Genomic DNA, 14,244 nt, shown 5'->3' with positions numbered 1-14,244 from the left:
AATACATTTACAGCGAATCTCCAGTTCAGTTCGAATGTTTGAAGAATACTTATCTTGACATGATCCTCGTCAAGTGGGCGAGGTCGCCGTGGTGACCAGGCACGTCAGAACCAAATGAGCACTGCTATTTGCATTAGTTTTCTCCACCTCACAAGCTGCCATTCTAGCCCCTAAATTCCTGACCCTGCTTTTACATTGGCTCATATCCAGCGACTCCTGCTGCAGCTCCCCTTCACTCCTATGGCGTCCTGCCACTCCAGCTTACTCCCGCAGCGACTACAGCAGATTCACCTTACTTCACCGACTATCCAGCTGACATCTTAAGCATTACGCGATTCCAGCTCACTCATACAGTCGCGAACTTTCCTCAATAATGCCTACAATTTACTCCAGGAACTACAGCGTTCCTTGCTGCTTGCTCCAGTGCTCACTGACGTTCAGGTACCTCCTTCAGTGCCAATTGGCATTTAGTTACCAATCCATTTTTCGTGAACCTAAGAATCTTATCTATGCGGGAATCCGTTCTCGCGTCGGCTGTTTCTGAATCAAATGCCGTTGTTTTAAGATTTTAGTTCCTGGTGGAAATAAAACAGGATATACAGTGTATTTAAATAACCATCTGCGTTTGTCATCCTTCCTTGCTATTGCCGTCACATTCTTGCCTTCTGTGTACTTTATTAGTTGCCTGGGCGATTGTCACCTGCACCATTTCCAGTCCTCTGCAACAAGTTTGACTGTTAGAATATTAATATGATAACATCATTATCATGAGGTAAACATCGAATATTATATTTTATATGCAATTAGCGAGTATGAATTCGAATCAATTGTAGAAATCGTAAAGAAAAGGCGTATACTTACTGGTGGGTAAAAAGTACCAACACAAAAGGATTCGGGGCAATAAGTTCGAAACATTTTTTGTTGTTCCTCTTTTTTAAACTGCAAAAGAAGTATGAAGACATTTGCTTGTCTATATATGTAGTTATATATATATATATATATATAAAATATGAAACTTAACTTTAATAATACCCCCTTCTCAATCAAATGGACAATCATAAAATCATATACTCCAGGCTCTAAGTCACGTCGCTTCTGCACAACCGAAGTTATAACTATAATTACTTCACCTCAAAGTAACAATATAATGAATTCTAAAAATGAACTTATCTTTTTCTGTAAACATAAGTCCAAATTTAATTATGGCACATTTGAAATTACACAGTTATTACTTTTATCTTTTAGATAGATATATAATTTTTTCTTTAACTTTATCGTTTTTTCTACATACTTTCTTAATACTTTATATTTTAATAATCCTTTATTTTTTTATTTTTTTCTTTGTTTGGCCGGTTTTTATCCGCAATTTCTGTTTTAGTCTTTAAATATTCCTATCTATCTAATATATCAATCTACCCACACTGTTATATCTTATTTGTATATTTACTTATATTTAACTATATGCATTTACTTACTTACTTTCTTACTTTTTCTTGAATTTGCAGATACCGGCCATCCACTCCCCTTGAATAATTTTTATTTTTATATATTATATTTTATTTTTATTTATTTATTGTTCATTTATTATTTATTTTCTATTTATTAATTTATTTATTTATTTGTTTTCCATTTAGTGTCTTTTAACAACTCTTGCTGATATCTTCATCAGTAATACACTGCACATTTTGCTCTATAATTTTTTCGCGCCTTTTAACATTTCCTGTCTGGGTTATTTTTACATTTGTTTTTCTATTTTATATTTAATTCTATAACCAATAGATTTTCCCGCCTTCTTCTTCCATGATTCCCCCCTTTTTCTTCCCTGATCCTTCTTATATATATTTATTCCTCGACAGCAGTGATAAAGGCACATCTTATTTTTTCTTTTATTAATATTATTGAAAATTTTCCCCTTTTCCCTTGTACATATTTGTGAATTATCCGATGGATTTCGGCCTTTGGATTATTTTGGACCATCTCCCAATAACAGGATTTCCTTGGATTTTACTTGTGCAAATGGGAATTTAATTAACTTTGTTGAAATTATATTTTTGGATTTTACCGTCATTGGATTATTTATCTTTCACCAGACTATCCATTCACCTTTTTCTTCAACATATTCCCTCTGTTTCACATTTTTGTTATCAAGTAAGATCTTTGGCTTACTTGTTTTTTTCATCAAATACTTTTGCATGCAAAATCCGATCCCGCATTTTGCTAATTTCTACCCTCTGATTAGAAGGAAAGTAATCTCCGCAGATTAAGGACTATCCACTTATAACGTGTTTCCTTTTAAGATTAAATATATTAACTCTTTTTCAAAGTGTTTTTAAAATGTTTTATAAACTGTTTGCTCATATATATATATATATATATATATATATATATATATATATATTTGTGTGTGAGTGTGTGTGTGAAGATTCCCGAAAGGATGATATACTAGTGTCTGTAGGTATTAAATTATTATAGTAAAAAATTATTATGACAGCCCCTTAAGAAATTCGTTTCTTATCGATGAGTACTTTCAGTTGAATTAACGTCGATCAATTTAGCTCTTATGCATAGATCATCGTATAACGATTAGATCACTGTCTGACTTCATTTAAAATTAAAAATATTTAAATTCAACGTTATTTCACACGGTTAATGGTACCCGAATGGACACGGTTTCGCTGATCGAGCCAGAGATACCTCGTGTTGCCGAGTTCGAATCCTTCGACTGGTGTTAATCGTGACAGCCTGCACTGAAGAATTCCGAAAGGATGAAACACTAGGTTATGTAATTATGTAATTATTGTAGCAAAAAATAATTATATATATATATATATATATATATTCATATAAATATACATATTCATATATATACAATTATATATATTAATATATAAATACTTGAAGCTACATATATTAAAAGGTAAAATAACAGTGAAACCACACTCAAATGCTAGTCACAAGTCTCCTCTTCTTATTTGACCCTGCACTGACTTCTATACTGAGCATTTCTTACTGCCATATGGAGAATCCACATCCTTGCACAAAATCACTGTTGATATATACAAACACTCTACAAGCTCTGAAAAGTTTTCACGAATCCTTCCTGATGATATCTACTTGGAAAGACAAAAGAAAATACACCGGTCAACTTCGAACTACATATGGAATCTATATGCATAGTTTCGATTTACACAGAAAATAGACCATTAGAAAAATAAAAAATATACATATTTCGTAATTAAACTATATATATATATATATATATATATAGCCAGTAGAGTTTAGCTTCCTAGAAGTACATCGAATGAAACAACATGTGTCTACCAAAATAGTGAACAGAGCAGGTATATTAATTTTATTTATAAAAACATTAATGGCTACATATGTGCATACATGTTTCTGTAATCACCCACGTTGGGGGATTACGTCTTCAGGCAAAGACTTACCGTCGAAAGTGATATTTCCACCAAATACATTTTCCTATTTCGTTTATCAAGTTATAATGCAACCTGGGTGGGAGTCATAAAAAACGGTAAAAGGATGACTGAAGTCTTTGAAGATAATAAACATCTTTTTCATTTCCCGTTCCCCCATCCAACCTAACTTTTGTTTTTTTATGGCATAAGGTACTTGAGAATTTAGTGTTCTTGTCTTGGAGTCTGTAAGTTAAGAACCTTATCTATGGTCAACTAAGTACTGACCGGTGCCTTTTAATCTACATCCATCCACACATACATGCAACACACATACATCACACACATACACAGACACCGCCACACACACACACACACACATATTAATACATATATTTAAAAGCGAATCCATGCTGTACGCTTTTATTTTATTCAAAGCACACGTACTGAAACTAGACAATAACTCTGAAACTACGCAGGAATAGAGTTAAAATTACATTAAGGTAAATAAAACAAAACAAAAAATAAATAAAATTAAATAAAAATAAAATAAAATTAAAACAAATAAACAAACAAAATATGAATAAATATAAAACACGAAAGTTATCTAAACCCCACATGTACCTATATACATATATCAATATACTTATAAATGTCTACACTTTGCTACCCCCGCGCATATATACACACACACATTACAGACATACAGAGACAAATAATAGCATTTTTCTTTACTTCTGTAGCGTGGTAACCCCTTCGTATATGCAATAGTATGCTACCACACCCCAGACGGGTGTATATATATCTATATATATATATATATATATATATATATATATATATATATAAACACATATACACATACATATATATACATATATATATATATGCATATATACATACACACATACCTACACATATAACATATATATAAACAACATTCGGACATCCATACATTCTTGTAATCTATATTGCTACAACAATCATATACGAGGCAGCTTATTCCAATAGTTCAGAAATATATATGCATATACATACATCTACATACAATACACACAGAAATACATCCATATACAAACATACACACAAATATATAGATACACATATATATAAATATACACACATACATGCATACATAAAATACACTTATACATACATACTCACACAAATATAGACATATACCTGTACCCTGCCACCAAATGATACATCTAAAGTAGAAACAGACATGAAATCAATTACTATATAAAATCCCTTTTTCTATCACACTCCACACGCATAGTTATATTTCATGGCCCCACCCGCTTGTTACATTTTCCTAAGTTGTAGGTTTTTTTCCGTAAAAATGTACACTACGTAAAAATTTATATTGAATTCAGCATAAAGTTTATAGGCCTATCCTCATATTATCAAACACTCTTTCGATGGTAAGGCAGATATACATAAGATGTATCACGATACAATAATAATATATAATGACACATGACAGAAATTAGAGTATTTAGGTTATACAAACCGAGTATACAAGCTTATATATTGTAGTACTTACCTTCATCTTTGTTATTCACCCTAATTTCTTTATCCCCTTTTCTTTCATTCACCCTTCATTCCTTACTGTCTTTCATCTAAATATTTCTTCATTTTTTTTTTTTTTTTATAAATTAATTTTCCTACCCGGGTATATAAAGATCTTATATCCATACATGCACACACCCAAAAATATCCATATGCATACATTATTACGAGGTTCACTCAAAAACAATCTATTACTCGTTTGGTTCAAATATACCTTCATACAGGTACTTATTTCGGTTAGTAATACCATAACTGCTCGATGAAGTAGAATATTAAGCGACTTGCGTAACCAATACGGGTATGATCATAGTTGCGACCTTACTTATCCTCTTTGTGGGGGGGTTATTTGATGGGGGTTAGTTGCACTTATAGTTGTTCTAGTCTACTAATTTAAAGTTCTTTAAGTGCGTGTATTCTGAAATGTTTGCAGGATATAGCAGTTTTTTTAATATTTAATAATTTTTCTCTGTCTTTAAACCTAGTTATCTCAAGGTTTTCTGATAAGCATAATGGACATGGTGAGTTCAATGAGTGGCAAGTATTGGCCCTCCTAATAATCTTCCATTCTATACTAGGTGTTTTATTTTCTCTAACTAATTTCCAGTAATATAACGATAAAGAAGTGTCCTTTTCATATGTTTGATTACTCATCGAGCGTGTATGTCCATAGAATCTATTTTTGAAAGTCATTTGGGTACTCCCTATGTAGAATCTTTCGTCCCTTGGGTTCTCCACCGGGAATATATATATATATATATATATATATATATATATATATATATATATATATATATATATATATATATACGTTTATAACTTGATAAATGCACATATACCAGCGAAATTGGTCCGGAATAAACTTTAACTATTGCATAATATTTACATTTAAAAGTTCAGTTATCATTTGGGATGTAAATTTACTATTGTTAAACCAACAAGCATATATTATTTTCCAACATTTATGTTGCGTAAGATACGGGGTTTATTACTGATAAAAAGCTATATTATTTATCGGGTTACCAAGTACATATACATTTGACACGCACAAGCGCCATTTTGGCTTTATAGAAATATGAAACTTTATATGATTTAATATTTTATGTTGACCAATCATATTCGTGTATATGAATAATATCTTTATATGTGATTATTAAAAAATAAGAAACTGGTAGGGGTTTACGAAAGCACACTCTCCAAATCGTAAGCTGTGTAACACAATTTAATTTCGCTGGATTAATTCTCGGATTGCAGAGAATATATATTTCAAAAATAATTAATGTATATTCATAAATTACAGAGACAAATCAATAATTTACTCATGCATATCACACGCATACACACAGACATACATATATATATACATATATATATATATATATATATATATACACACCCACCCAACTGTATATATATGACGGCTATGTGTCTAGTCGCACTGATGAGTTTTGATATAAGGAAATAATACTGTATGTTGATGACTATATATATTTTAAGCCTTGTCTATAGGTAGAGCTCCGCCCTAAATAAACGACAGCTACTTAAAAAACTATAAATGCAAGGTTCGCTGTTTTTAAATTAAAACAAGCAACTCGAGCACTATAAAAGTATTCGGTTAATGATTATTTTTTGTTGAGGTCATTTACGAGCGCTGCTCCCATGGGTCAATGGGTAGAACTACCGAATATCAACGCAATGGTTTTTAGTTCAATTCTTGGCTGGAGAAAGGTGCTACCGTGAAATTATAAAAAAAAACAAAAAAAAATTAATTGTGATTTCGCATGCCTCACTGGCTTTAGCAAATAAGGTGTGACCATTCTCATTATTTGCTAATATCTATTCCTCTGAAGAGATGGTAAGCATCGAAATCCTTTTGGATAATGAGTTATACTATTTCAAATGTATTCTTTGTAAATCTTTGCATCAACATCTTCACGTCATAATTGACAACAATTATATATATATATATATATATATATATATATATATATATATATATATATATAAGATCAATAGGATAGGTTTCCTGGAGCTATATAAATATTGAGTATAACGATCCGTTATTGTGAATCAAAAATCAGCCTCAAAAGGAAAAACAAACAAAACCAAAACGATTGTACGATCGTTTCGGAAATGGTGGTTATTTTATTGAAATTTACAATTACTATTGATAATAATTTGACAGTAGTTTTGTCTTTTAAAACATATTCTCAACATCAGCGAAATAGGGTATGGAAGATGTTAAAAACACCAAAATAAAACTCGCATTGTAGTCGTGAGTAAGGCAGATATTCCCTATTTTTTCCATTATAACATTTGTTTTAAATTCAGTCAGTTTATCTGTGGGCATGCTGTTATACTCATATTTAATGTTATTTTTATTCAGAGACAAAATATAACAGCATGCCAAAAGATGGACTGACTGACTTAAAACACATTTTATAATAGAGATAAATAAGGAATGTCTACCTTCATCACTAATAAATGCTATTTTAATGTTGGTGTCTTTTATATCTTCCCCCTATTTTGCTGATGAAGAGATTATGATTTAAAGGACACAATTCTGTAAAATTCTTGTCAATACTTGTTGTCAATTTCAATAAAATGAACATCGTTTCCGAAGCGAACGTACAATCGAGTTGATTTTGTTTTTCCTTTTGAAACTGATTTTTAATTATTCATAATGAATTGTTTTACTCTCTTACTCTCTCTCTCTCTCTTTATATATATATATATAAATATATATATATATATATATATATATATATATATATATATATATATATATATATATATATATAAGGGAGATTGAGAAGAGTTGGCCACAAGATTTTGCTTTTATATATATTTTTCATTAGTGTTAAGATGATTGGTTATATCTAACTGAAAATTTGCACATATAAACAACACACCTTTTTTCATGATATGGGACAGTGTTTATTGATGTAAGCATGCAAACAACAGTTGAGAACAAAATTCCATATATACCATGAATATAGGGGGAATTACCCGTGGTATAGTGTAACTTGGCTAGTTAACTCAGGAAACTTGAACATATATGGGGAGAATTTATCACATTAAAACGACAGCCTATTTTAGCTCTCATTACTAAAATTGACAAGGAACCTATTTTCCAGTATTCACATCATTGCTTTATCATAACATGATAATATAGTGAAATATGCTCTGAGCTTTGCGATAGAGTTATCTTTATATGAATGATGAAATATAAACACACATTCACACTAGTACAAAACCTGTGGTCCAGAATGGTTTAATTAGCAAATGTTCAAGTTTTCCAACAACTTTTGAAATAAAAAAGTGTTCTTGGTGTGTTCAAGAGAGCTTTGCTTTGATTATGCTAAGTGAAATGTAATGTCGTAAACCTGAATCCGGATGAACTTCCCAAGGATTTTCTGCTATTCTACCCTCCATACCCATGTCATCGATGACTTCACCAACGTACACCCTCGCTGAGTTTTTTCTTCATACTGATGCAATATGAAATCTCCAGAGCTATATACGGAGTTTAGAATCAGTTCTTGCTACTCCTCTTCGTTACTTTTACTTTCGTAGTCATTGGAATCATTGGACTTGTTTATCAACAAAAGTGTCAAAATTGATATCATTCTGTATTGCTTCCTGGTGAGGACAGTTTGGGTGTCACTTCTTCTTTTCTTTTAGTTTTGGCTTTCTGGCACTTTTGGCTGAATATTTTAATTCGGTTCTTCGATGTATTCTGGCAAATGACAAAAATACATTTGCCTCTTTTCCGACCTCTATTTCTGTTAGTGTTTGATGGAAATCTGGGGAATCTGCTGAACTGAGTTGGAGAAAACAAAAGATGTTGGCATTTATTCTTTGGTAGGATCAAAGTTTTGCTTTTAAGAGATATGCTGAAAATTAGGCGAAACCGAGTCTCTTACAGATGTAAATAAACAAAACAATGACACAATCACCAGAGCTACTATACTTTTGAAGCTAAACTATATATAAACAAATCAAAGAATGAGATTCATGCCTTGATTTTGATAAGAAACACAACTTACCCAGACTTCTCACAGGACAATTCTCGTCTATATGTTATTATATACACCGTTACACGAATACATACACATATGTATGTATATTTATACACTCACCTAATTATATATATATATGTGTGTGTGTGTGTGTGTATATATATATATATATATATATATATATATATATATATATATATATATATATATATATATATATATATACTAGTATGGTTGGCCGGCTTTGCGGGGATGTTTGGAGGTGTGTGTGGTAGTAGGAATGCAGGCTCGAACCCGTAACGTGAAGGAGGAAAAGAACGGGGGAAAACATGCCATCTTTGCTGTGACAACCTCCGCCAAACCGGAAGTGACGTGGGGTTTAGTTAAGGCTAGACAATAAAAAAGAGGGGATGACTTTCGAAATTATCGGCGAAAAAGCGACCCCTCCCTGAAGAAGCTGTCAAGTTTAGAGTGGGGAAAGTCATGCTTTTAGCCAATTTTTCGGTATTTGTCGCCTGAAGGGTCCAGCTTAAAATGATACGGATCTCGTGATACTCTGCTACCTCTGTCGAACGTTTAGAAAGACATGAAAACACACATACATACAGTGACGTAGCATCAGATTTTGCCGCCCCCCTCTAGCATATAATTGCCTGTGCCCGCCGCGATGGAATATAATTACCTGTTTTGCCCCCCTCCGCTTGCATAGGATTACCTGTTGTGCCCCTCACCGCTGGCATATGATTACCTCTTTTGTCACCCCCCAGCGATATATATTTCCCATTACGATACCTTCAAAAGTTCCAATATTTTTTACAAATTTTCGGTATAAAAATGAAGATATTTTGTTAGTTTTTATTTATTTTTTCCATGTTTTACTTTTATCATCACAAAATGCCGCCCTGGTATGTGCCGCTCGTAAAATAGGGACACAATTTTCTGAGTACAATAGCCCCAAAAGTTCGGATTTTTTTACAAATTTCTCGGTATTAAATTTAAGATATTTTGTTAGCTTTTATTTATTTAGTTTTTCTATTTTCTGTTTTTCACCTCTGTAATGCCGCCACCTGATATGGGCCGCTAGTGAAATAGGGATACATATTTCCGATTCCAATACCTCCAAGATTTCCGATTTTTTAAAAGCTTTTCGATAAAATATTCCGATTTTTTGTTAGCTTTTATTTATTTTTTTGTTTTCTGTTTTCTGCCTCTCAAAACGCCGCCCCTGGCATGTGCAGTTCATAAAATACGAACATTTTTCTGATTAGATATCTCTACAGGTCCCAATGCTTTACAACATTGTCGGCATAAAATTTCAGATTTTTTCTAAGCTTTCATTTATTTTTATTTATCGTTTTGCCCTCTCAAAATGTCGCTCTCTGGCACGTGCCGCCCGAGACGGACCGCACCGACCACCCCGTCCTTGCTTCACAACTTCATACATAGATACATTTATATATTAGGAGCTCCAATTTTCGATACAAACCGATTAAAATATTGCCCCCATCTCTGAATACGCTTAAAGTAAAATTTCAAATGTTTAGTCCAGAAAGTGTCTGCGTAATTTGGTAGAGACCGCAGAAATCAGATTTTTCTTTAATTTGACCCCTATTATGACACCTTAACCCTTATTGTTTTGGAATCAAATCGAATTACTAAATATAATCCATGTCCAATCACCATATACCTAAAATTTCAATTGTTTATCCGCAACATTTGCGGAGGAGTTTGGTAGAGTTCTCAAAAGTAAAATCGTTGAACTTTAACCCCCTTAACAGCCAAATTTCTGGCCGAAAACGGATAACAACGATTTTCCCAAATCTCAGTATCCTCACTATACAAATTTGGAGTCTGTAGACTTAAAATTATTGCGTAGGGAAATGTACACAGACAGAAAGATAGACAGACAGATACTTTCACTTTTAGATATATAGATATGCTAGTATTTCAGCCAGGGATTGCCCGGGTGTTTGAAGGTGTACGTCGAGAAAAAAAAGCGATATTTTTTTTTTTAATTTTACCTCTATTCTGACCCCGTAACATTTATTGCTTTAAGCTGAAACCAAGTTAAGTTTGATCCATGTCCACGGAATCTATATCTAAAATTTCAACCGTTTAGACCGAAAATTTCCGGAGGAGTTTGGTAGAGTTCTCGAAGGTCAAATCGTAAAAATTTCGCCCCTTAGCCAAATTTCTAGCCAAAAACGGATTACACAGATTTTCTCTAATCTTAGTACGTGTATATCAAATTTCAAGTGTGCAGACTTCAAATTGGCAGAGTTATTGCTTAGGGAAAATGTACATGGACACACAGGCACACACACATACACAGACACGTTAACTTTTATAGATATACTAGCATTTAAGCCCCGCTTTGCCCGGGTGTTTAGATGAGTATGTTGAGCAAGAAAAAAATGGTAGAAGGAAGGCAGGCTGGAACCCGTTCCGCGAAGGAGAAAAAGAATGCGAAAAAAACGCTGACGTCTTTGCTGTTACGTCCACCGCAGAACCGGAAGTTACGTAGGTTTTAATTAAGGCTAGAAAATCGAAAGAAGTGGATGAATTTCAAAAATATGGGCGAAAAAAGCGACCCCTTGTAGAAAAGTGCCCAGTTGCAGGTTAAGATATTAATGTGTTTAGCTAATTTTTCGATATGTGTTGTCGGAAAAGTCGATCATCAAAACGATTCAGATCCTGTAAAAATCCGTCGCCTCTGTGGAAAGTTTTAGGCAAACATTTAAACATGCAGATAAATATATATATATATATATATATATATATATATATATATATATATATATATATATATATTGGTAACAAAAAAGTTTCAACCTAAACCGATTAAAAACTTGCCCTTTCTCTGAATACCCTTTTTGCAAAATTTCAAATGTTTAGACCAAAAGTTGTATGAGAAATTTGGTAGAGACCGCACAGGTCATCTTTTTTTTTAATTTTACCGCTATTATGACCGTTAACAGTTATTGTTTAGGCTCAAATCAAGTCACTAAGTTAGATCCATGTCCAAGAAACCTATATCTAAAATATCAATTGTTTATACTCAAAATTTGCGGAGAGGTTTTGTAGAGTTCTCAAAGGTTAAATAATTTAACTTTCCCATTTTAACAGCCAAATGTCTGGCCGGAAATGGATTAGAAAGATTTTCCCAAATCTGAGTACCCTCTATATCTAATTTCGCTCTGTGGACTTAAAATCGACAGAGTTATTGCGTAGGGAAATATACACATACACACAGGCACATGCGCTTTTATAGATATATAGATAGATATATAAGCTTAATTAAAATCATTTATTTAAATCGATATCTCACAAGTAATGTCATAATACCACTTTAAAATATTCCTGATGTAGTAGATATAAAAAATATAAAAATATTGATTGCACTCAGTAGATTAGAAAACTTTTTGAAAATTTAGCAGACAACACATTTCAGATATAATAGATATAACAGTACAATGATGGAAAATAACATGCTCTAATACAAAAAAACTATTCGTTAAAAGTTATGATATTTCTCTTAAAGTTAATCTATCGTAATTATTGGCTAATCGTTTCCCCATGATTAGTTTAATTGTAGTTTTTACTAGTAATGTATCTCAGCTTGCGTTGCCCCTACGTACTGTTAATAACTTTATGTGCACATGTATATTTTAATAAACGGTCTGTACAAATGTTTCGGTAACCTACATCTAAAATTGAAAGTGTTTAGGCACCAAATTGGCAGAGAAGTTTCTAGAGTTTTCAAAGATCAAATCGTTGAACTTTGACCACTTGACAGCCAAATTTCTGGCCAGAACAATTTTTAAAGATGTTCACACACCTCAACACCTCTTAGGTCAAATCTCGAGTATGTAGACTACAAACTAAGTAGTTTTCGAGAAATATGTACACACACACAAAGACAATTTCACTTGTATAGATATAATAGATAGATTTATTCACTATTATTCTCAAACTCAAAATTATTTGCTATTAATTTACTATTATCTTCAACTCCATATTTGTTACTATTAATTTCTATTAATCTCAAACCCAAATTTATTTGCTATTAACTTACAATTGTTTTCAACTCAAAAATTATTTACTATTAATTAACTATTAAGAAAAAAACCCGCAATTATTTCCTATTAATTTACTATTGCTCTCAACTCCAAACTTATTCACAAATAATTCACTAATTATCTAAAACAAAACATTATCTGCTACTCTTAAATCAAAAATGTGTTTTTTTTTATTAATTCACTATTAATCCTAACGCCTAAATTATTCGCTATTAATTTTCTATTATTCTCAACCCAAAAGTATGTACTACTAATTTACTTTTAATCTAAAATCCAAACTTATTTACTATTAATTCACAATCAATCTCAAACACAATTATCTGCTACTAATTTACTACTGTATTACACTCCAAACTTATTTACTAATAATCACCTATTAATCTCAAACCCAAAATTATTTGCTGCTATTGGTCTATTTTTCTTAAATCCAATCATATTTACTATTTACTAACTATTAATCTTATACACAAAATCATTTGCTTCTAATTTACTGTTGTTCTCAACTCCAAACTTATTCACGAATGATTTACTATCCCAAACCCAAAAATTTGCTATTAATTTACAATTACTCTCAACACCAAACTTAATTACTTCACTATTAATTTAAATTTACTATTAATTTAAATTCACTATTAATATAAATTAAAAATTATTTGCTACCAAATTTACCATTGTTCGAAACTCTTTTAACATTTTATGAATAATCCATTGTTAATCTCAACCCCAAAATCATTTGCTACAAGTATATTATTAATTCACTATTAATCTCACATCATAACTTATTTTTTATTAAATTTCTATTTTTCTCAAATCCAAACTTAATTAGTTACTTTATATTAATTATTGATCTCAAACACAGATTTATTTGCTATTGATTTATTATTAATCTCAACTCCATACTTATTTACTATTAATGTCCGATTAATTGCAACATTATTTGCATTTAATATTTCTATTTATTCAACTTAAAACTTATTTGCTATTTATTCACTGTTAATGTCAAATCCAAAATTATTTGCTACAAATTTACTATTGTTCTCATCTCCAAACTTATTTACTAATAATTCACTCTTATTCTTAAATCCAAAATTAATCGCTATTAATTTACTATAACTCTAAACTTTTTACTCTTATTTCACTATTAATCTCAAACACAAAACCATT

At 31.6% G+C, this 14,244-nt stretch overlaps 1 protein-coding gene across 2 annotated transcripts in view; it reads right to left on the bottom strand.

Annotated features, from left to right (window-relative positions):
• LOC145276827 (bactericidal permeability-increasing protein-like) overlaps window positions 1-14,244 on the bottom strand; it is a 92,121-nt gene that overhangs the window by 27,919 nt on the left and 49,958 nt on the right. For both annotated transcript variants that reach the window (XM_080128177.1, XM_080128179.1), the window contains exon 9: window positions 862-939. In XM_080128177.1, the coding sequence (XP_079984303.1) occupies window positions 862-939 (78 nt within the window). The remainder of the gene's footprint in view (window positions 1-861; window positions 940-14,244) is intronic.

The sequence above is a fragment of the Euprymna scolopes genome, chromosome 5 (genome assembly GCF_053919585.1).
Source record: "Euprymna scolopes isolate OS-2025 chromosome 5, ASM5391958v1, whole genome shotgun sequence".
Taxonomy (NCBI): Eukaryota; Metazoa; Mollusca; class Cephalopoda; order Sepiida; family Sepiolidae; genus Euprymna; species Euprymna scolopes.
Note: the sequence above shows the minus strand (reverse complement) of the source record. Positions and strands in the feature narration are given on the sequence as shown.